This window comes from Anser anser (assembly GCF_964211835.1).
Source record: "Anser anser genome assembly, chromosome: 6".
In the NCBI taxonomy this organism is placed as follows: Eukaryota; Metazoa; Chordata; class Aves; order Anseriformes; family Anatidae; genus Anser; species Anser anser.
In genome coordinates this window covers 27536586-27558526 of record NC_139726.1, presented here as the reverse complement: position 1 = coordinate 27558526, position 21941 = coordinate 27536586, and the positions used below count along the sequence as shown (strand labels likewise).

General features: G+C 38.3%; 2 protein-coding genes across 9 annotated transcripts; one reads left to right on the top strand and one right to left on the bottom strand.

Moving 5' to 3' along the window:
• Positions 1-2617: 2617 nt before the first annotated feature.
• Positions 2618-13665, bottom strand: FASTKD2 (FAST kinase domains 2). Its single transcript, XM_083842277.1, has 12 exons — positions 13530-13665; positions 12529-13296; positions 12035-12138; positions 10633-10741; positions 9498-9621; positions 7554-7693; positions 7108-7280; positions 6549-6712; positions 5324-5545; positions 4356-4440; positions 3201-3315; positions 2618-2751 (listed from the first exon to the last, which is right to left on the bottom strand). The coding sequence occupies exons 2-12, from the start codon at positions 13213-13215 to the stop codon at positions 2656-2658; spliced, it is 2019 nt and encodes a 672-aa protein (XP_083698403.1). The 5' UTR covers positions 13216-13296; positions 13530-13665; the 3' UTR covers positions 2618-2655.
• Positions 13530-21839, top strand: MDH1B (malate dehydrogenase 1B). Of its 8 annotated transcripts, none has more exons than XM_083842288.1 (11): positions 13555-13703; positions 13829-13941; positions 14937-15068; positions 15227-15369; positions 15572-15634; positions 16040-16542; positions 17057-17198; positions 18124-18287; positions 18945-19084; positions 19805-19889; positions 21094-21839. In XM_083842288.1, the coding sequence occupies exons 1-11, from the start codon at positions 13682-13684 to the stop codon at positions 21123-21125; spliced, it is 1539 nt and encodes a 512-aa protein (XP_083698414.1). In that variant the 5' UTR covers positions 13555-13681; the 3' UTR covers positions 21126-21839. The 8 variants fall into 8 exon arrangements, with proteins under 8 accessions (XP_083698411.1, XP_083698415.1, XP_083698412.1 ...); XM_083842287.1 differs by having other exon boundaries at positions 14934-15068; XM_083842285.1 differs by lacking the exon at positions 13829-13941 and having other exon boundaries at positions 13530-13703; positions 14934-15068.
• The last annotated feature ends 102 nt before the right edge of the window (positions 21840-21941 follow it).

The following is a 21941-nucleotide window of genomic DNA, read 5'->3' as shown; positions in this document are numbered from 1 at the left end:
ACCCCTAAAATACCCTTAGTGAGTCAAACACCACAGCAGGTATCTGTTTTCCCTCTGTTAATGAGGTACGCTCCTAGGCTCTATAAAATAAAGCCATATTCAGCTTCCAGGTTCCCTATTCCTTGTTCAGAAAAAATTTCCAGCTACTGTACTTACAACGTGTTCTAAGTGTGAATAAACGTTAGAAACACATGCCTGCCTGAGTCTGCAGGCAGACTGTAAAAATGGTGTATAAACAAAAAAAAGGTGCAGCTTGCACCCCTGTTAGCCTCACTGTCAGGTCCGCTAAATAAATGTTCAGCCCAAAAAAAGGGGATTTTGCAGCTTTTATACTGAGCAGTCCATGCAGTGACAAAACCCAAAGCAAAATCATTGTTATCTTCATTGCCGGTCTACCACTAACTTTAATAAGCATGATTCAGAGAAGGAGAGGAAATGTTCTAAATACATTCTGTCACACAAACTAGGGAATCAGATCTTCCTTACTGCATGAATCAGACTCCTGAGAAATCAGTGTATTTCCATCATTGCAGCGGAGTAGCTTTTTAATGGGAGTAATGATTGAAGAAACCTGCAGCTCCTAAGTCTCTGGCAGCAGCTATTGTATTGCTTGGAACTATGAAGCAGTGTAGGTGACAATAATCAATTATTATGGTAGTGTAAAGCAAGATATTTTAGTAAGCAAGATGATCATTACGGTGGACTACACTTCCATCATTCTGCTTGTGTAAGTGTCCATACACTTACAAGACGTTTAAAAAACAAAAGAAAATAATCAACTAATTTTTTGTATGCCATTGTGTGCTCACAGTTGGCTAACTCTGTCCAGGCTGCTGGTACCCTAGAGATACTTTCCTGCCTGCTGTTTTGTCCCTGAACGGAAGGAGCTACGTGCCTGCTACTGAGAACCTGACTGGAAAGCCTGAAGCAGAAACAGCAGTTCCCCAGACCAGGTGAGAGCTGCAGCTGACACTGTAGCAGCTTGGTTTGCAAGGCTTCACCTTTGAACAGAATCAAATGCTGTCTCAAACACAGCTCTGAGCACAACCCAGCACTCCAGCACGGACAAGAATATTTCACACCTCCTTCAGTGCTTGTCAAGGGCCATGAGTCAGTTGGCTAGCTCAGAAAATCAGAGTGGCCCTCACTGTTCTGCTTTACAGATGAGTTCATGCAGACAATACTTCCTTAAAGTAGCAGATAAAAAAAGAGGCATGATAAACTTCACATCAAGTTAAGCAGATTAACTCTGGTCTGGTTAAGTTTTACAATTGCAAAAAAATCTGTTTTTCAGCACTTGCTGTATTTCAGAGGTTGAAATGCTGAACACTCTATGCTTTTTATGCCAGACTGTGATGCTTTTTAGTTGGTTTCCTTCATAAATGTGCACCATACTGTTACCTACATGTTCTGCAAGAAATTGCACAGTGCATTTTATTAAGCATTCTTTTTGACCTTATTTCATTATTGTAATACCTTATCCATACATGCATGCTACTTCAGAAAGACAAAGAACATACTTCTTGTAGCTTATCAAGTGAAGCAAGGGCACCACCATTAGGTAACGTGTGGTCACTGTAGTAAGTATTGCTGTTTCCCTTCATGCCAATTTGGCTGTGGTTATGGTAGAGCAAATTTATGACTGAAGATCTGATTGTACAGCAGAAACAAGCGACCCGTTCTTGGCAAATGTATGTAGGTCCAAACATTGCAATGCTCTTGCTAAGTACTCCAGTAATTCTAGTGCAACAAATGGGTTTTACCAGTAAATATTATCAAGAACAGAAAAGATGTACCAGTTCTCTATGTTCTTTGAGCTCAAACTCTTAAAGCTGTTTTGAACTTGTAGGCCTCTGCCAATGTGATAAATTCCACCATGCTATCATTTTACCTTTTAGTAGTAGAGGTGCATCACAATATGTAATGAACAAACCTGAGTATTGTAAAATCTCTTTAAATAGCTGTGGAGACAATCAGAAAGGGAGAGCAAGTCAGTTTATAAGGATGTGACAGACCTGTAATCTTGTGGTCAGAAGCCTCAAAATCTATTACAGTAGCAGTGGAGCAACAGGTTCAAAAGAATAAGCATACAGCTCGTGGAACCATTTTTGTCCTAAACTTCTGAAAATTGAGTGAGGTTGATTTCTTAGGAACTTTTCACACAACTCTGTATTTTTTAAATACACCCCATAGGCTTAGTTACTTGCTAGAGCTCTGCATAACGATTAATGCAGGGGATGACGGCGACTGGATGTTGGAGGGAATCCCTCTAGTGCTTGTTTGTAGGCCAGGTTCCAACACCACTTGAAATGGTTACTTCCTTTTTCTGACCCAGCTCAAGAGGAGAGAGAAGTTTTATTTGGGGCATGGGAGGCGTAGAAATAACAATAAAGTTAAGGAATTTCAACAGTGATAGATGCCAGGATGCTTTTCAGATTAATCAAGTAGTTGTTTCCACTAAAGAAAACCACCACTACCAGCAGACATTGTTGACTTTACAAACTTCTCAACCTGAAATACTTTGGGGCATGCAGTTGTGCAGAAAAAAAATGTTTCTCTCTTCCATTAAAATCAGTCTGTTAAGTTAAGCAGGAAAAAAAAAAAAAAAGAGACAAAATTGTTGGTTTACTTTTATTATTATCAGGCACATTCACTTTATAAGATAGGGGAAGCATTTTTAGAATAGATTTTTCCTTTTAAAAACTCAACTGCATCTTCATTTGTCATTTCCTGAAACTTCTTGTTCAGAACCTGTACAGAAGGAAAAGGAAAGGGTACATTATTTCTTGTGTCTTTAGCAAACTAGTCTGTCCCATAAACAAAATATTCAATGATGGGAAAGTCATAGGGATTTGCTCTACTTTGAAAAACATGTTAATTTGAATCATTCATTCTGTAAAAAAACAGAAATAAGCCAAAGTCACACAGGTTTTTAGGTACAAACAATTCAGTGGCTTGACTTTTTTTTTTCCCTGAGCTATGGTAACATTTATTTCACTGACAATGTTAAGTGGTAGCTTGTCTTTTAGAGCTCCTCTGTCCTTTCTGACACAATTACCACCTTGTAAAAGCAGATATGCTACGCAGTTATCACTCTGGAGAAAGCTCATCATTCCCTACAGGGCCTGTTCTGCCAAACAAACATACTCATCACTGTGCTGATAAAAGGACCTAAACAGAGAAAATAACAGGACTCTTACCAGAATCACATGATAGCCCAATTTATTTAGATGCCGCTTCTTCATTGCAAGCTTCCCTTGGGGGTGTGTTGTACCCAAACAAAATGCAGACACAGGAACAAAGAGAAACGCCAATCTACAAACAAGAAGAGTTTAAGACAATGATTCAGTGACGTCCTTCAACATTGCAAAATATAGAGCTGTCTTTCCGGTAGGCAAAATATCAGGACTGCACAAATTTCATTATCCTTTTCTTTCTCCAGACTTAATTAATTTAGACCCTCTCATCTTCAGTGAGCTTCACTCAAGTGCTAGCATCTACTCAAACTACTACAGCAGAATTAAGTCCTTAGACATCCACTTCCCCCATAATGGGAAGGAAATAGATCACTCCAAATTCTACATTATTTTGACAGCTTGCGCATTTACTTTGATCCTTTGCTAATATTCAAGATCAGTTACTTCCTGCCATGAAACCTACTTGGAAGGGTAAGGAAAGCTGAATGCTTTGAAAACCTGACAGTGAGTTTCTGTTACTCAATTGAATAGCTCTCTTTTTCTCAAAAAGCAAACTACACAAAATATGTTCCTGTGCAGTGAGACCCAGCACACAAATTTAAGCATTACCCAATTCTAGTTAAGGCTTACTTAATTGATGTACATCCTACTTCATTTAGTGAGAGGTCATTTTTTCCCCACAAGATTAAAATTATCACCTAAAGCATGGGCATGATGGTGCATTTTATTCAAATTGTATTTCAGCAGCTGAATTCATTGCTAAAACATACCATTGGGATGCAAATTTCGGAGACATAAGAGAATAACTGAATTTTTAATTGGACACAGTAATACTTGGAATTTTACAATCATAATGTACTAATTTTTTGGAAGGGATTTTAATCATACTTCAAAATTTGTATCCATTGCAGGAGGTTGAGATTATCCGAACTGTGAGGTTTCCTGCTTCTTTCTCTAGAATGTAATTTTTTTTAGCCTCTATTAGAAGTTAGCGAGCTAGATGAGGTGTTATTCTGAACTAGCATGCATGGCAATTTCTGGGAGCACAAATAACAAGTTACCTACTTTGCTTCTGCAAATCAGTAGAAATCGTAAGTGCATAGAATACATATAAACAAAACTAGCCTACTAGAAAAAATAGACAGTCAAAAAAGACACCTTTGAACACTTGTGTCAGCATGATTATCTGTTGCAGTTACTGGGAGCACTTTCTTTCTGTCTGAATCCATTCTGATTTCAAAATCTGAAAACAAAACAACAATAAACATTACAAGAGATTACAATTAATATTCTATGTAGCTCATTTGAAAAAGTTATCAGGCACTGTCACTGCTGTGTTTCTAATTACTGTTCTCTTGTAATTTGCACATTACTGATCGCTCTTCTCTCCCTGCAACCAATATAAACTGCTAAAGCTTGCACATCTCCAAGAAGTTTTCTTGGAGTTTTCATCTCCAAGTGTTTTTAGAAACTGTGGATGTAAGTTTAAACTATGATTCACTCTCATAAAGAAACTCGTTTTGATCTGAGTCCATCATACGTACTCAGATTTTCCTGTAATCTGATCCCCAGTTAGAAATATTTAGGAAGAAAACTATTACAAATAGCACAAGAAAATCGGTTATCTGTGTGGCTGGCAAAAGAATAAGCAACATCAAAATATAAAAGAAACTAAATGTTACAAAATGATCACCTGTCAAGATCATATCCCATTTCATAAATGAAAGTAGAAACCAAACATTATCCAGAGTTTTAGAGGAGAAACAAGTCAGAGAACAAAAGAAGGCCACTGTTTCATTTTATTCCAGGTTTAATACTAAGATGTCAACTGTCTAAAACAGTTGGCCATACTGGATTTACGTGCAGTTAAAATCTGCTCGCTAATGCTTGACAAGAAGTCCAAAACAGTTTTGTAAATAAAAGCAATCATAAAATTTCAGTAAACTGTCTTTACAGAAGCATCCTACAAAATAAATTCAACAATCAAGGATATAATTTGTTAAACGACTGCCTTAAAAAAATTATCTTTTAATCACCTGTACACTATGCAAATTTGTTACCACCTTATTATTTTAGGGATTATACATCTACATTAAAAATATTATGATATTAATTTGTCTTCATACCAATATGATATTTATATGGCAGCTGAACATTTTGCCGAAACATATTCTCATCTCCCAGAAGTTCCAGCAGAGCCTCCCGAGCCTTTCTGAGATTAAGAGATACCAATGAGGAGAAATTCTCAGTTGGCACAAATGCAGGCTTCGTGAAGGAAGGGCTATCAAGTTCCATACATGTCTTCACACAGCGAAGCATCATTTCCTTTTTTTCTTTGTAAAGATCACCTGAAAAAGAATACAAAAATATTGCAGGCTAAGTATCATCTCTCAGAACTTTTCCTTTTGTTACCATTTACAGTCTCTTCAGAGCAAATGAATTTCAATATAGGAGTCAAACTCCAATTTTTTTTCCCAATGATTTTTATTATCTTCAATATTCTTTTAAATATACACTGTCAATTCACTAACTAAAATAGTAAAGTCTACAGCTGGTACCTTCCCATTTATCCAGTCTTTCCCCTCTACTGTAACACATCTCTGTGCCTGCCATCAGTTACTACAGAAGCCTTAAGAACATGAAACAACAGAGCATGCATACAGGTCATTTGTAAAATCCAGACAGTAGAAGACTATTTATAAAACAAAGGGATATCAGACTTTAGCCATAATTTTGAAACTGTGTTTTAAGAGTACTAGCCTTCCCAAACTAACCAGTTACAGCTTTCCATCTTTCAGGTTCAGTCAAAGGAGGCTCAATATCAAGTCAGTTTTACTCTGCACTGAATTCCTCCTCTGATAAACTACACTACTCACTGTAGAGAAATGTAACGTGGAAACCAAATTCTACAACAGTGTTCCAAATTCCTCATAGTAACTCCGAGCAGTCAAAATAAAATTCTACTCATGATTCCAGGTACTGAAGTTGGTTTATGAAGCTTAAGATTTCCTGTGTTTTTAAAAATGTCTGAACATCTATTGAACAAAGAACCCCTAGCTCTTAACACGTTTCTACCATTTCCACCAATCTCACATTCACCTCTGTGCGCAAACTATTAATTAAACAGTTGCCACCATGAGGCCCAGGACAATAAACCAGATGCCCTAGTGCATAATTAGAGACTAAGGTGTCACTTAAATCACCATTACTACATCAGCTTTTTCTTGTGAACTTCAATATTAATCGTGTTTGCCTTCTTTAAGTTATAAACTTTAGCACAATTATAAAAAATTATTTAGGTAGGCAGACTGTCCTTTTAAAGAAAAAGAACATGACAAAGTAAAGCCTAACCTGACGGTAGAAGTCCTTCGTAGCTCTCCTTTTGCAGCAGCTGATCAAGTGCACGATGAGGAAGGTGTCCTAAGATGCAAAGTGAATAAACTGCCTTCAGCAGTTCTGTGTTGGAAATCTGGGGAAGGTACTTATTCAAGCAGCTCTGAAGAGTCTCAAAAAACCTTTTCCAAAAGCAGAAGAAAAGTATCTAAATATACAAGACTATAATGGATTTCAAATAAAACTATGTGCTAGTAAATTTTATTGTCCTGTACAATCACATGTCGAGTAATCCAACATTAGCTTTAGAATCTTCTTTGAGGCTACAGCTACCTATCAACAGAGTTAGTACCTTTATCGGTCTAGAACCAAGAACATATCCATTTTCAGTTTCAGAAAAGAAATCCTATATAGAAAAAAAATGCTAAAAGACAGAAAATTTACCTTACAGATTAATAAAACAGGACTATGGATTTTTTCACAACTAATATCAAATACCAGTTGCCATTCCATACATTTCCATATATTACTCTATTCATGACAACATAACATCAGGCATTCTCAAATGAAAACCTACAAATGATGTTGGCCTTTGGGAAGGTAGTTGAGTCGTGAATACACTCGGAGAACAATCAAAAGGCTTTTCAAGTCCAAGAATTCAGAGTCTGCTGTCACCTTCTCAGCAAAAACACCCATCAGTTCACTGGGCTGAAAGCCAAGTATCTCGAAGGCAGACAGAAAAAGGATAATCTGAAACAAAAGGTGTTTTTGTAAGGTCAAGAGAGCCAGTAAAGTGGATCTTAGATTTTGTTTTCATAAAAGGCATTTTTAATGAAAGCAAACTTTTCAAACCATAACATTCCTGTTATTTATTTATACTGTAAGTCAATAGATAGAAGAGCATTTTAAAAATATAACTGTATGAACTTCTTCAGAATGGTATTCCTAAAAGGGTAACATGGAAAGCACCAGAAACTGCCTATTCTACTGCTACTACTATAAATTATTTGGTCTCAAACTCACCTGTTTTTTGTCCAAAATGCAGACAATGGAATTAACATAGTCTGCTACTGTTGAAAACAGTTTTACATTACGGTACTGGAGATTGTGACAAGCTTCCAGAATAAGAATTAAATGCCAAAATCGAGCATCGTGAATATTCTCTGTAACAGAAAAGCGAAAAAGGACAAATGATACAAAGCAAAGGGAGCTGTAGGTTGGAGGCACTGTGGCACATGATGAAATTTACATTTTTTTCCGATTTGGTTTTACAGAACTGCAAGAAACCATAAATGCGTGTCTATTTCTAAAAAGCACTGAGGCTATCAAGCAATGAAGCACTAGCACGTCAGCCTGGAAAACCTTAACATAACCTCCTGGCACATGAGCATGACAACACAGACTGAGTACCAGATCACAACAGACCTGTAGCACAGCACTGCTACTTCATTTGCCACACAAGATGGACCTACTCCTGAGTTGAAGATTAAGTACCAAAGAACAATGCTCTCTCTAGAACATCCTGCCTTGTTTGCTTCAGTGAGTGACATGCATGTCCTGAAAGACAGCGACTGCAGGAGAAAAATGCACAGCTACAACTAGACTTTGTTTCTTCTCCCTGAAGACTCAAGATGATAGTAGGAAAATAAATGAATTCAACTCTCCTGGTGAGTTGTGGCTCAGTGATTTTCCAGGCTTAGTATGAAACACTGTTAACCTCATTTCTTCAGGTGCTCAGTGCTGACAATGGCAATTGAAGCCAATGAAATCTGTGCATCAAATTCAGCGATTGGTAATGCTAGGTATTCTTAAAGAAAATAGATCAAAGGAATCTCGTGTTACTGGACACTTTGACCTGAATCTCTCCTCTGTGTAATTAGAAAACTAATATCACCACTGGGTCATCTCCTCACTGCTGCAAAAACTAACTCAATTTATGAAACACACGGTTACTACAATTATGCTCAGGTCCTGAGATATGGAAGAGGGTGCTACTTTCTTGAAAGCCCCAGCAACAGCACAGGACTTGGAAAACATGCTGGAAAATTCCCTCACCCAATGGATAACCCTCCCTCCTCTTCCTGTTCCATCTCCAGACTCTAGAAGGGGTTACTTCTGTCAAGAAATAAATGACTGTGCCCAGAGCACAATGTACAGCATGTAAGTCCTGACGATATGCACTAAAAAAAGTGCAGAAAAAAGCACCGAGTAGCTGCTTACTCTATGCATGCCATGTAGCCTGCATCTGAGCATGGCATGAGTCCTGTGGCAGAAGCCACTATATGTAATTAAAGACTGTGTCCTAACACACATGAACATCAGGACAAATAAAGACTGTACAAACAGCCTAAACATTCTTGTTTCCTAAATATTAAGAATGTTGTTTTGATATCTTACTGTTTTTTGAGACACACACGTATTTTAAGTGTGAATCAATACGTACTGACTACACATACTCAGGAAATGCATTGCACAGGTTGGAGAGAGGTGAGAGCATTACCTTTCTTTTATTTTTTTTCTGTACTGCAGCATGAGGTCAACTAGATAAAGCAGCATTCAATATTGAAAACCAGTTAATCAGGGAAACACTATGTTCCCTTCAGTTGGTCAACTAATCGCATCAGACCACTCATCTATTTCCAACTCAGATTTGTTTTAAAAGCTTATCTGAAATCTACTTTTTACTTCTAGCATTCAGTTCTTTTTCCTAAATAATGCATTCAGAAGAAAAGCAAAGAAAAATATATAATTCAGGGAAATGTTAAAAAGGGTACAGAATGCAAGAACTATTTGTTTTCATTATCCATCACTAATTTTCTGTCTTGCCACTTGTCAAACAACTCCACATTACTATTCCCTTCTGTAAAGCAAAGATACTTCCTGAATTTTAAAGAAAATTAGGAAAGGGACATGAAAGGGAAGAATTTGGCGTAAGGAAGGGAGATTTAATAAACATTTTTTTCTTACCCTGGATCTTTTTACTGCAGGCATTCAGGATCGGAATGGAACAATAATTCATTGCAACAAGACCCAAAAACACACGCCGAGCATTTAGGTAAGTCAGGTGGTCAATCTCTTTCAAAACTGCCATCTAAAGTGAATTAGAGTTTATTAAATCCTTTGTTCTTCACATGTTACCACCGCTTTATCGTGAAGGAATCTTCACCAAAACTTTCCCAAATTCATTAGCCTGTCCAGACTTAAATGAAAGAAAAAGGAGTAACAAAAAGCAAAAGCATAAAGTAACTTCTTTCAAATTCTCAATACACAATCAGAAGAGATCAAGTGTTCTCTAGCTGGGTCACTATGTCAATTCCCAGCAATTTGCCTTTGTATGGATTTTTTTTTTTAAAGAAGTCTCAGTAAAACTTACTTCCAAATACTATGACACCATATACTAACTCTTAAAAAAGCAGCAGAAATATAATTAGCACAGTCCATTTACTTTATATGACTGCAGTTACTATTTTGGACATGTGCAAGAGCTGTAAGCTTTCAGCACGATCCAACAGCACACTGAGTGGCATATCTTTAATACAAACACCCAGCTACTAATGTGAACAGAGGCACAGATGATGGTGCAGAACGGACTTCATTTACAGAAGCAGCAGTTAAACTGATATAAGTGACAGTAGAAATGAGACTACAGAGTTTAGCTTTACTGGTTATTAAAATGCAATATTCTTACTGCATGTCTATTAACGGGTAAATACAAGATGCATCTACAATAGAAATTACACAGTATTTCATCAGTTTTCCAGCCACAGGTTGGGCAAGGGAATCACAGAACAGCCTATAAGTGCTTCTATGAAATACCATCTGGCCAACCCAAACAAAAGGTGAAGGCACTGCTAATTTACTGTCTCAACTCCTTTTATACCATCTCCATTGCTTCCTGCCCCCTTTCACGCGGTGATATTCCCAGCTCCAAATTTAAGTTCCTCTTGCAAATATAGCTGGACTATGATTCATATAGCAAATGCAGTTAACTTTTGTATTATACACTCTCTTTGTGCATCTGGAAAGAACCATACACAGTTCATAAAACAACGCAAGAGCACAGGCTTTGTGGAAGTAAAAATGAGCCCTCAGCCAAGTTCACCTCTAATTTCTTTTTCAGAAAGACTGGAGCATCTTTTCCCATGCATTTCATCAGGTTTTGCAGTATAAAGATGTCTCCGATACTTGGGATTCGCTGCTCCGCTAGTAATCTGATGAAGAAAGAAATGCAAGGCCTTGAGATGGTTTCCTCGTTTCAGCAGAAACTGGTATGTACCCCCATTCTCCCTTACTGATATACTCCCAAGTTACAGCTGTCACTCCCTGCTCGTCTCCTGCCTACTTTTTGCAAGGCTGGCACAACTTTACATGATGTTGCTGCAGCACAGATGTTTACCCATATGGAAATAATTACATTGGTATAAATATATGGTTTCTTAATGTTTCCTGATACATAAGTGTTGTCCGTGACATATTCTGAACACTAGGGTCACCTGCCCAGACTACAGGTGACCGTGCAGATGCGAGTGCTATTAAGCCTCATGGAATTAACACTTTTCTGCAGAAAACATTGCACGTTTTTATCATAGAATCATCTAGATGGAGACAAGTTCTGAAACAGACTGGAAACTTGGGAATGGACATTGACAATGACCTGGAGCAAGTGAGGAAAAAAAAATGAACAAGCTGTGCTGTGAGCTGCAGGAACAAAAAGGGGTATCATAGAACAGAAGAATCATAAGTATGTGATGAAGGAGTTTCTGTTTTCCCCTGCTTTCCACCAACCTACAAGAACTGCGTTCCCGAGCTTACAGGACAACCTGCTCTTTCTGTATCACTAGCACGTCCGCCTTTTCAAAGCAGGACCTGACTTGGGACCAAAAGTACTAATCTATTTCAAGTTTTGTGACAGCCTCTGTAAAAACAAGCTCATAGGTGTAAGCAGATCAGTTCCCCACATACATCTCATCAGTCTAGAGAAAATCATTAAAACCAGAGAAGTTATTCTGATAAAACACTAGACAGAAGGCTTTGCTGTATAAAAAGATGAAGTCAAAACTTGTTTTCATTGTAATTTTTCCTTACTAAACTCAAAGGAAATAGTCCCTGGCTTTTGAACAGCATTTTTCATCAATTTAAATCAAAATAGTTAATGAATTAAGCTAGCCTTATTACCTCCTTTTTACACACAGGTAAAACAGAGGCATAGATATGCAAAGGGACTTGACCAACATCACAAGAAAACAGTGGTAGCAATGCAGTCAGAATATGTATCAGCTGCAGAGTGGTCTAGCTTCCTATGCCATCAGAAGCCTTTCTGCTTGAAACCGCAAAGACAATGCCAAAAATCACTGTTATGTACAGCTGTTATCTCACATAATCATCTAAATCCTAAAACCAAAATATGTCTTTTATGTACAGATATTCCCTCCATGACTTACATAAGACATACATTCATACAATATTTAAATATCAAAAACACGTGAAAAATGTATTTTTCTCACTGTAATCCAGCTTGAAGAGCGCTCACATTCTTGTCTTTATCCAGCCCTGCTAAAGTAGTTGCCAAAACCGAGATACACCGGTTATCAAGTTGATTGAGCTTTTCCTGTTAAAGAGTTTCACAATGTTAGACTACTTCAGACCAGTAAAAATTTCAGAGAAGAAAACTGACCACTCTCAACTTCCACCCGCCATCCTGCCTTCCCCCCGAGAAGTCAATTCCTAAGACTCCATTGTCCTACAAGGTCTCCCATCAGCCACATTTAGTTGATTTGAAAAGGGTAATGATTTTTCTGTTAAATCCATGTGAAATCAGCCAGTGGTTTCAAAAATTGAAGAAACTATAATTACACACGGATTAACTAAGGGAGCCCGATTTCCAATGAAGATCAGATTAAACCAGGGATGTAATCCAAATCTCTCTGATGTTGGGCAGCCTCCCAAAACTAACCCTGACACTTCAGCCCAAACTTTGAAGAGAGATTTTCATACTCACCTGGCATACCCTCAACAACGTCTGGACTAGGAGAGTGTTCTGAGGAACACCGAGGTTCACCACAGCATGCAGACTGAACACCAGGTCAGCCCGTGTCATCCTTCTGGAGTCTCGCAGCAGGTGCTGACAAAGCTTGACAAAGGCTGGGTGCTCAAAGATCAGCTGCTTCTCGTAACGCTGCTGGTCTTCAGACAGGCTTTTGAGGAGTCTCCATACTGTAGTTAAACAGTTTGTGTAGTGCTTAACGGAAACAGCAGACTCTGAAGCCAAATCCAGCACGTCGCTAGGACAGGTGCATTTCCGGAGACTACTAAAGAATTGTTCGTTATGATCCAGAAGAGGCTTCGCCTTGAAGCCCTCAGAATCATCCTCCAAGTTTTTCAATTCCAAGGAGCTCTGGGGAGCCTGCTTGCTCCCCATAGCCTCCGTACTCTTCTCTGGTTGTATTTCGTCACCTGTGCTAAAAACATCTGCCTTTTGAGATAGAAACCGAAGAGATGACCCACGTGGAGAGAGAAAAATATTTAGAAAGGATTTTCTGAAGTTCACATTTTCCAGGGGATCCTTGTGCCCGCCAATCCATGAAATGTGTTTTCTTGTGGCGGCTGAGTACTTGGGAGCGAGCACAGGACCGCACCTACGCAAGCACCTGACTGTGTTCAACAAGTTACTTATCTTATTATTCATTTTTGTGAGCGTCTCACGAACGGATTTGACGTGCTAACTCAAGACAGGGGACCCGACGAAATTCCTCCTGCGGAAACCAGCCTGGAAAGAGAGCACGAAGTCATTTATCTGAAAGGGAAGCCATAGCTCAGCGAGCAGACCTTCAACTGTAAATCTGCAGGGAAAACATTTGGGACAAACCCCCCCGGGAGGTGCTGTGCAGGGGGGGCCCCTGAGGGCCGCTGCCCGGCTCGCCCCGGCCGCCCCCCCCCCCCGGCGGGGCGCTGGGCACCTGCCCCCCTCCCGCCCGCCCCGGGCCTTCGGGCGGCCGTTACCCGCCGCGCGGCGCCGCCATGCCGCCGGGCCGCCCTGCGCCAGCCTCGCGAGAGGGGACGGCGCGCGCCGAGGGCCAAGCGGCGGAGGCGGCGCGTGCAGCGCGTTGCCGCGCGACGCCCCAAGCAAGCGGCCGTTGGAGGGCGGCGCGCGCATGGCCAAGCTGGTGCTGGCGGGTGAGGCGCCTGAGGGGGTCTGGGGGGGGCGCGTGGAAAAAGTCTGAAAAGTTTTGGGTTGCTCGAGTTCCCACCAGCCCTTGTCACCAAATCTGCCTTTGGGCGTGTTGCTGCTGCTTCCACAGGCAGGGCAAACTGCCCTCACTATGCCAAAGCGGAGCTCCTGGCTGACTACCTGCAGGCTAACTTGCCGGACTTCAGGGTTCACAAGATCACCCAGCACCCTGACAGGTGGGAGGTAAGGGACTACAAACCAAGGCGAGGTAGATAACAGTGCTCCACCTGGCAAGGAGTGTGCCTGGCTGCAGTGTCTCTCTTACTTTTCCGCATTAGCGTCTTGGTACGTGGATGGAAGTGCTGCAAAAGCAGCTTTGGGTATGAGCGCCAGCCTGAGGAAAAGTTTCAACATTCTCGCTGGCAGAATATGTACATAAAATGAGGGTCACACTGAAACTGTGTTTTGCTAGCAAGAAACTGAAGTTTATGTCTTTTTAAGTACACGTGACTGTTCAGCCTGCTGTTTTCTGTAAATTTTTTGCATGCTGTGATTGTGTATACTTTCACAGCCATTATTTGCCGAGAGGATTTCTGGCATTCAAAGGCTTTGAATTACAACGAAAGTATAAAATTAAATCTCATATATTGGTTTACAGTGTGAGTGGGCCTTTCTAATTACTTTGCTGTATGCTCAGTTGTTCATTTTACTTTAAGTTTGTTTTACTGTAGTCCATATAAAAATGAAAAATTGCAGTATTACTTCATGAGACAGTATTGTGCTTTATATTACCCCTTATACTTTTGATTGACACCTCAGCCAATTCAACAGTAAAGTGAATGGCAATTAACCTCTTCAGCCTACCGAGCCTTCTGCAGAGGTTACCTACTTCTTACCTATTTAAGGAATCCTCAAATTTCTCGCTGCTTTACAACATTTCTATATTCAGTGTTATTAAGACAATGGAGCAAAATTACAGTAGTAAAACCAAGCAGAAGTTAGTAGGACGTTTTGCTCTTTCGCTGAAATATTGCAGTATATCATCATGAATTGCTTTGCGTCAATCTGCCAATTTTTGCACACTGGTATGTAGGTAAGTTGTGAGACACTTTGTAATCATGTATTGAGAGGAAATAATAAGAATGTTACTAACTGTAACATTTAACTGTTATCATAAGTGAACAAGTATTAAAACTTTTTTTTTTTGGGGGGGGTGGGGTGGGTATTTACATTAGCAGTGGCTCCGTGACATTTGTGAAATGAATGGATGGGAGCACAGACGGTCTCCAATCATTTGGAGAGAACTGTTGGACCGTGGAGGGAAGGGTCTGCTTCTGGGAGGAGTTAATGATTTTCTGGAATATGCTCAGGTAATGAGCTGCTTTTTATACTGTAAACCCGTATTTTACATTTTCTTATAATGTTGTTCTTTATTCCTCCTTCAAATGTAAAATAAAGCTATCCTAACATTACCTTGCTGTGTTTGAGCTGTCATTTGATTAGAGATCACCTTTTTTTTTGTTCTTAGCACTATTATGGCATCACCTCAACGATGCTGAGTGAGGAAATGTTAGACATTGCTGAGGAGAACCTACAGGCACATGTGGAAACTGAAAAAGAGGAGGAAGAGATTAGAAATCTTACCAACCCTTTGCAAATCTGGATCACCAGGTGAAAGTATGAAGAGTATTTATGAAGTTTCACTCAGTTTCAGAAGAATGCATTTTTTCGCATCACATATGAGTTATAACTCTCTGAGGTTATACATGAATCCACGTAATTTGCTGATTTGAGTTAGGTTCTGCACCCTTCACTATGAGCATTCAGCATATGAATTGAAAAGTATTTCTACTTTTGTTACATTATGTTCCAGTTTAAGTGAGGGATGTGAACAGGTGTCAATGAGCTCACCAGATCACCTTGGAGGGAAAAACAGGTATTTGCAAAATCTTGTAATGCAGCTATCTTACATTAAATATATTTGGAAATATTTAAATAAGTAATCAATTCCTAGCAGGTCTAGCTGTAGAAATTTATGTATTTCTCTTAATCCTAACAAAATACCTAAAAAAAATTGTGGTTCTCTAAGACACTAGACTTTAAATGACAGTATAACCTGAAATGTATAGGATGGAAAAACCTTCAAATGAAAGGATTCCCCAACTGTTTTTAATTTTTAACATGTTAAGATCAGAGAAAGACCATTAGCTTGGATCTTTTATTGCTCTATTTAAATATAATCAAATGTAAAGGTAAGATCTTTGTGTTTATTTATGTAATACTTTGAAACGAGCAGTGTACAGTGCTTAACTATGATTTTTCGGTACCCTTCTTTTATTAGTGCATCAGCTCCTATATGCTATCAGCTGATACCTCTGTTGGCAAATGGAGGAGTGTTTGGGATGACCACAGAAATCAGTATCCATTTGCTCGACACTGACGAGTTTAAGAATGTTCTTTGTGGTATTGTAATGGAAGTGGAAGACATGGCATTCCCACTCCTCCGTGGTATTTCAGAGCACACTGAAATAGATAAGGCTTTTCTTCAAGCTGACGTTATCATTGTTCTTGATGATATCCTCTTAAAACGTGAAGTCCAGTCCCTTGAGAACTACATCAGAGAAGTGAGTGAGATCTGCCATGTGTATGCTCCCCTGATTGAGAAGAATGCAAAGAAGGGGGTCAGAGTAATTTCAGCAGGAAAAACCTTTGTAAACCTTAAGGCGATGATGATTATCACATACGGCCCATCCATTAATCCTGAAAATGTCATTGCTGTTGCAACATCCTGGGAAACTGCAGCTAAAGCCATGCTGGCCAGGAAGCTGAATATGAATGCAGCAGGTGAATGTTTTTGTGTTCTGGGAGAATTTGGGGATTTCAGTGGATGAACTTCTTTGAGAGCACGCATTTCATAGAACAACTGATAGGCTGACTTGCCTATCAGCAGATTATTTGAGAAATTCCTGTTGCACCAATGTGTTTTTTGTTTTTTTTTTTCTTTTCAGATTGCCTTTAAGCAGTCAATATTTGCATGTACAGGACTTTAAATGAAACATTGCTGTATGCTTGTGATATGATTTGTTTTCTAACAGCTAAATATTAGGTTTTTGTCTAATACATATAACAGCATTATATTAATTAAAGTTCCTCTTATAGCTTTTGGTGAGGTTTCATGTAATGTTATGGAGAACATTGATGCATTTTTCAGATGAAAACGTATCTGCAATCAAGGCAGGACACTGAATTGAAGAATAATTCATTTTCAAAGGGACTTCCAGAGGTCATCTAGTCCAACCTATATTGTGAAAGTGTTTGTCTTTCTTTTAAATAATTTATGTATTTTTCTCTGTTGCAGGAGTTAAAGATGTGATTGTCTGGGGCAATATTACTGGCTGTAACTACATTGATTTGTCACATACAAAACTTTACAAATGCGACAGTGCTGTTTGGGGCCCAGCTAATTTTTCACGTCCTTTGATGAATTTGATTTATGATAGGTACTGTACAAATTTGTTTTTTAAAGTAAAATTAAATAACTTTTTAAAATTTGTGTTTATCTGAACTGTTTAATGAACATCAAGAAAGATTTTTGTTTACTGATTAGCACTGTACATAAAGAAAAACCCAAGCTGAAGTGCTGAGTCTGCGAAAGAAATTGAGTAGTTCCTAGTGCTGTATAGTCCTGACTCCCCTGCCAACTTTGTTTATATTTTCCTACGTATTATGTGTGTATCATATCATGAGCAGGCTTTAAGAAGTAAAGAAAAGCCAGATAGTGACTTAGATACCTAATGTGCTTGAGAAAACTTTGAAATAATACTAAACACGTATCTGCCTCTTGAAGTACCTGAATTACATTGAACTTATGGCCTGAGGGAACTAATATTGACAATTTCCCAAAACAGGACTTGTTAACAGGTGTTAGAAGGATACATGGCATCTAGATAGCTTCTAGTGGAAAGAGAAGTATCAGAGAAAAGATGTTTGGAGTGAGTGGGCAGCAGAGGTGACGTACTCAGGCCTGGTTGTGTGGAGCTCCCACTCTGGTATAAACCTTCCAGTGTCTACTGGGTAGCCGACATTTCTATTCCATACTTGCAGAGTGCCTAGCAAAGGGGAATTACAGTTCATGGCTGGGTCCTTACATAAGAGGCAACAAATGTAAACAGTAATAATAACAGAGTTTTGACTTGACCAAATGATATTTCATAGACAAGTAATGCCTGCTGTCATTTCTTGAGCCGCTTTTTGCCTGTACTTTCTGTCTTTAAGTGCCTTGCCTCCAGCAAAGTTTGAATAAGTTTTAACTATTATCTTCTCTTGGTTTTAGTTCTTTTATCCTCTAGAAAACTACTCTTCTTACAGTCATCTTAATAGTTTGTTGTTTTTCCTTCTTATTTTTTTTCCTTCTTTTGTTGGCAGCAAATGGATTCATTCAGAACTTCTGTCTGCACAGAGTTCATTGAGTTCCCGTGTCTGTTATTGTGCAGGAATGTTACCCGCTCATGCAGTAGCTACTGTACTAAGATACTGGTTTCATGGTTCTCCTCCTGGGGAGATTGTTTCTGTGGGAATACTTAGTGAAGGTAAACCTATTTTTGCTTCAGATATTTTCTAATAGCTTCCTTAGAGCTTTCCCCAGTAGCTATAATGGGATTTTTTAAATCAAAATTTTCAAACTAGTAAACAATTGTAAATCAGATCATAATATAATAATAGGCTGAGAGTTTGTTTCAGCGTAAGAGCCTCCATATCTAAGCAGTTATGCTATCCCAAGTTTGTGATTTGATATTCACTGCTTAAAAGCATCTGTTAGGTTAATACTTTCTTGTTGCAATTTGTCTCTTAGACTTTTACTTTAAATGCTTTTCTTATATATATGTTTTGCACATGGAATCTTTATAATTCTTAGAGCCTAACCTATACAAGCAGGATCTTATGTAGATAGGTGGACCAATAAATGAAAATTTTCACAGCAGTCATTTAAATGTTACATGAAATAAAAGATTTAAGTTTTCCACTTTTTAAGACGTAAAACTGTTATGTGTAGATCAAACAAAAATTCAAAGTTACAGTAAAAGAGGAGCCCATTGGTCCTTGAATTGTGCTCTGAAAAAAATCAGTCTCTCTACTAAGATCTTGCACAGCTGCAGACTTCTGCATATTTGTAGGGCTTAATCTCAACACTGGTGAGAATGTGTTTCAGAAATAGTATGTTTGAGTAATTTTTCTTTCTTCTTCAGGTCAATTTTGCATTCCTGAAGGGATTGTCTTTTCTATGCCAGTGAGGTTCCAGAATGGTGGCTGGGAAGTCGTGACAGAATTAGAAATTAATGAAACTACACAGGAAGCTCTGGAACGCTTATCCCATGATGTGATACAGGTGATGATTTCTTGCATCTGATAGTATGCCTATTCTGCCACCTGTGGGTACATTGCAATGTAACTTTGAATACTGAGACCCTTACTACAAATGCTAGGCATGTTCAAGCTGTACATGTGTTTTTACATGTGTAAAACTGGGTGGGTATTGTGAAATAATGTAGTGTTTATATAGGGAAATGAACAGGCTATTGTTCTGTTCCCCAAAAAGGAGATGATAAAAAATGTTTACATAGGGAGATGTAGAATTTGCACTCTCAAGTTCTACAGGCTTTGTACAAACTGAAATATTAACTTTAATTTAATGTTTCTCTATTCTGTCCTGCTAATCTTGATTTTGCATATATTGTATCCAGAGTAGTTCTACGCCAGGAAATGTATCTTTTGGGATCCTTATGGCTGTGACTCTGCAAGAATGAAGGCCAGATTTTATTATAATAAGGGATTTTTTCAGAAAATGCAAAATCAGCAAGCGATAATTGCATCAAGAGCTTCTTGTCCCTTATGAAACAGAAAGAATTTAATTTGTCTAAATATTATAAAACTAAGTGGACTAGTCCTAGATTCCACATCCTAGCATCATTAAAATATTTGTGATCTTCAGTCACAGTAGTAACATATACCGATTATTTTCATTTGAGCGTATTTTAAGATTATGTGAGAAATTTCAGTGGCTAATAAGAATGGGTGGCATTGAAATCATTATTATTTTTTAATTCAGGAAAAGCTCGTTGCACTAGAGAAAATAAAAGAAATGCATCCATATGGACGTGATAAAATCACTACTAAAAAAGAATTGCGTCAAGGTGGGTTTTTTCCCCATAAAAGATAACACCAAGTTTTAAGTGAGAATTTAAGTAATGAATTCTAATTTGATGTCCCTTTCCATTAAAATGAATATAAAATCCTTCAGGGACGAACATAAGTAACAAGTGCTTGTCAGATATATCCTGACCCATGCCATAGAAAGGGGAAATCTGCATGATAGAAGCCTTATTTTGATAAATTTCTTTTGTGTCATTCACAGATTATGAATATAAAAATTAAGCATAAATAATACATTTAGCATAAAAATAAAAGATTTTGCCAATGTAAAGTACACATGACACATTTTATCTTAGATGATAATTAAATATAAAATCTTTTTGAAAGAAGTAACTATTATTAGAAAAGAACTTTCACCAGATACCCTACTATAAGATTTTGAAACTATTCTTTACTCTTTTTTACTCTCTGGAAATAGAACTGAATTTCTAACAGAGGAAAAAATACTGTAAATTCGAAAAAATACTGTAAATAGCAAAAGACCACTGACACAGTAAGATTTTTCCTAATAAATGCAGAATTTAATTATTCCAGTAGTTATGATCTTGAATAACTCAGACAGTAGATTCTCACTTAGATAGAAGTGTCCTTCTCTCTGCTGTCTGCTCGTGTGGCATTCCTTTTCTAGAGCTGCCCCATTCTTCTTATGGCTGCTTTAAATGCTAAGCAGAGAGCCATTCCTCTGCTAGCAGCTAACTGCTTAGTTGTGACCTACTCTGAAGGGATGAAAGACACAGACTCCTGATGGCTCTTGGACAGGAGACGTTTATTGCCCTTTTTCACTACTACATATACTTTCCCTGTAGCCCCACACGCTGTCCACACGCCCGAATCTGTCTTACAACTGGTTAGAGACCCTCAGACACGCGCCTTGAGCCAGCCAGCAATTGGCCACTGCCCAAAGCTCATCTTTAACACTGTAACTTTAACACAATTTACTTTATCTAGACCTTGCTCAAGTTTTTGTTTCTACCGCTTGTTTCCTCATTATCTCTAATTCAGGGACGTGTGAAACAGCGCAAAGCCACCTGCGAATTCCTTTCCCACGCTATTGTGACATCGGTATCAAATGCCATACTATTCAGTATTACCTACGTGCCTGGCTTATCTCCTTGCAGGTGTAACTATTTCAGGAGGTTAGCAAAAATCTGTAATGTTTTTGATTTTTATTTTATTTTTTTACAGGGATGGAAACCTTTCCTGCTGGCTCGGTTTAGCCAGAGATGTCTTCAGGAGAAAATGGTGAAAATTCACATGCTAAAACAAACTACAAAGAAATGCTAAACATTGTAATTGCTTTTATATTGCCTTCTTCATCCAAAAGCTGGGAGTCTGTAGGCAGAAAAATATCTCAAAAACAGTGTAAATATAAGTTTTAATCTGGTGCCTAAAGCAAGACTTCTGACTTATTAATGAGTCTAGAATCTCATTTATGACCAACAAATAACTTATTTCAAACAAATAAAATCTTTCAAAAACATCTTTTAAGGTCTGAAAAGTCCATACTAGGACAATTTTGATCAAAGTTGTCACACACAGTAGTAGTTTCATAAATTCAACACATTTCCACCTCTTTTGGTAGTTGCAAATGTAATGAAAAACAGTTTCTGTGTGAGAATGTGTATTCTCAGGCAAGATTGATTTTTAACACAACAGTTTAACTGCATGCATCTTCTTAGTGACAAGATCATTTTTGTCTACATGATTTTATTTCATTAGTTTTGTAGGGACTGCTCATATGTTTCAAGTCAGATATACAATTAATTAGTCCTTGGCTAAACAGGGTTGTTGAGAAACTACTTTCATTTGCAGGTCTTCAGTGTCTTAAAAGATGGAGACTGTGTTAAATGAAATATCATTGTACCTGCTAATTTTTTATCAGATGTGAGTGTTTAAAGCAAAATAAAAAGTTTCATGTTCTTTGAATCTGATATATGCAATTGAAATAAATTCATTATTTCTGCTCATGTGGAGGTTCAAACTCTTAGCAGGGATAGACTTCATTTCACTTGAGGAAAGCAAGAAGAGTTTAT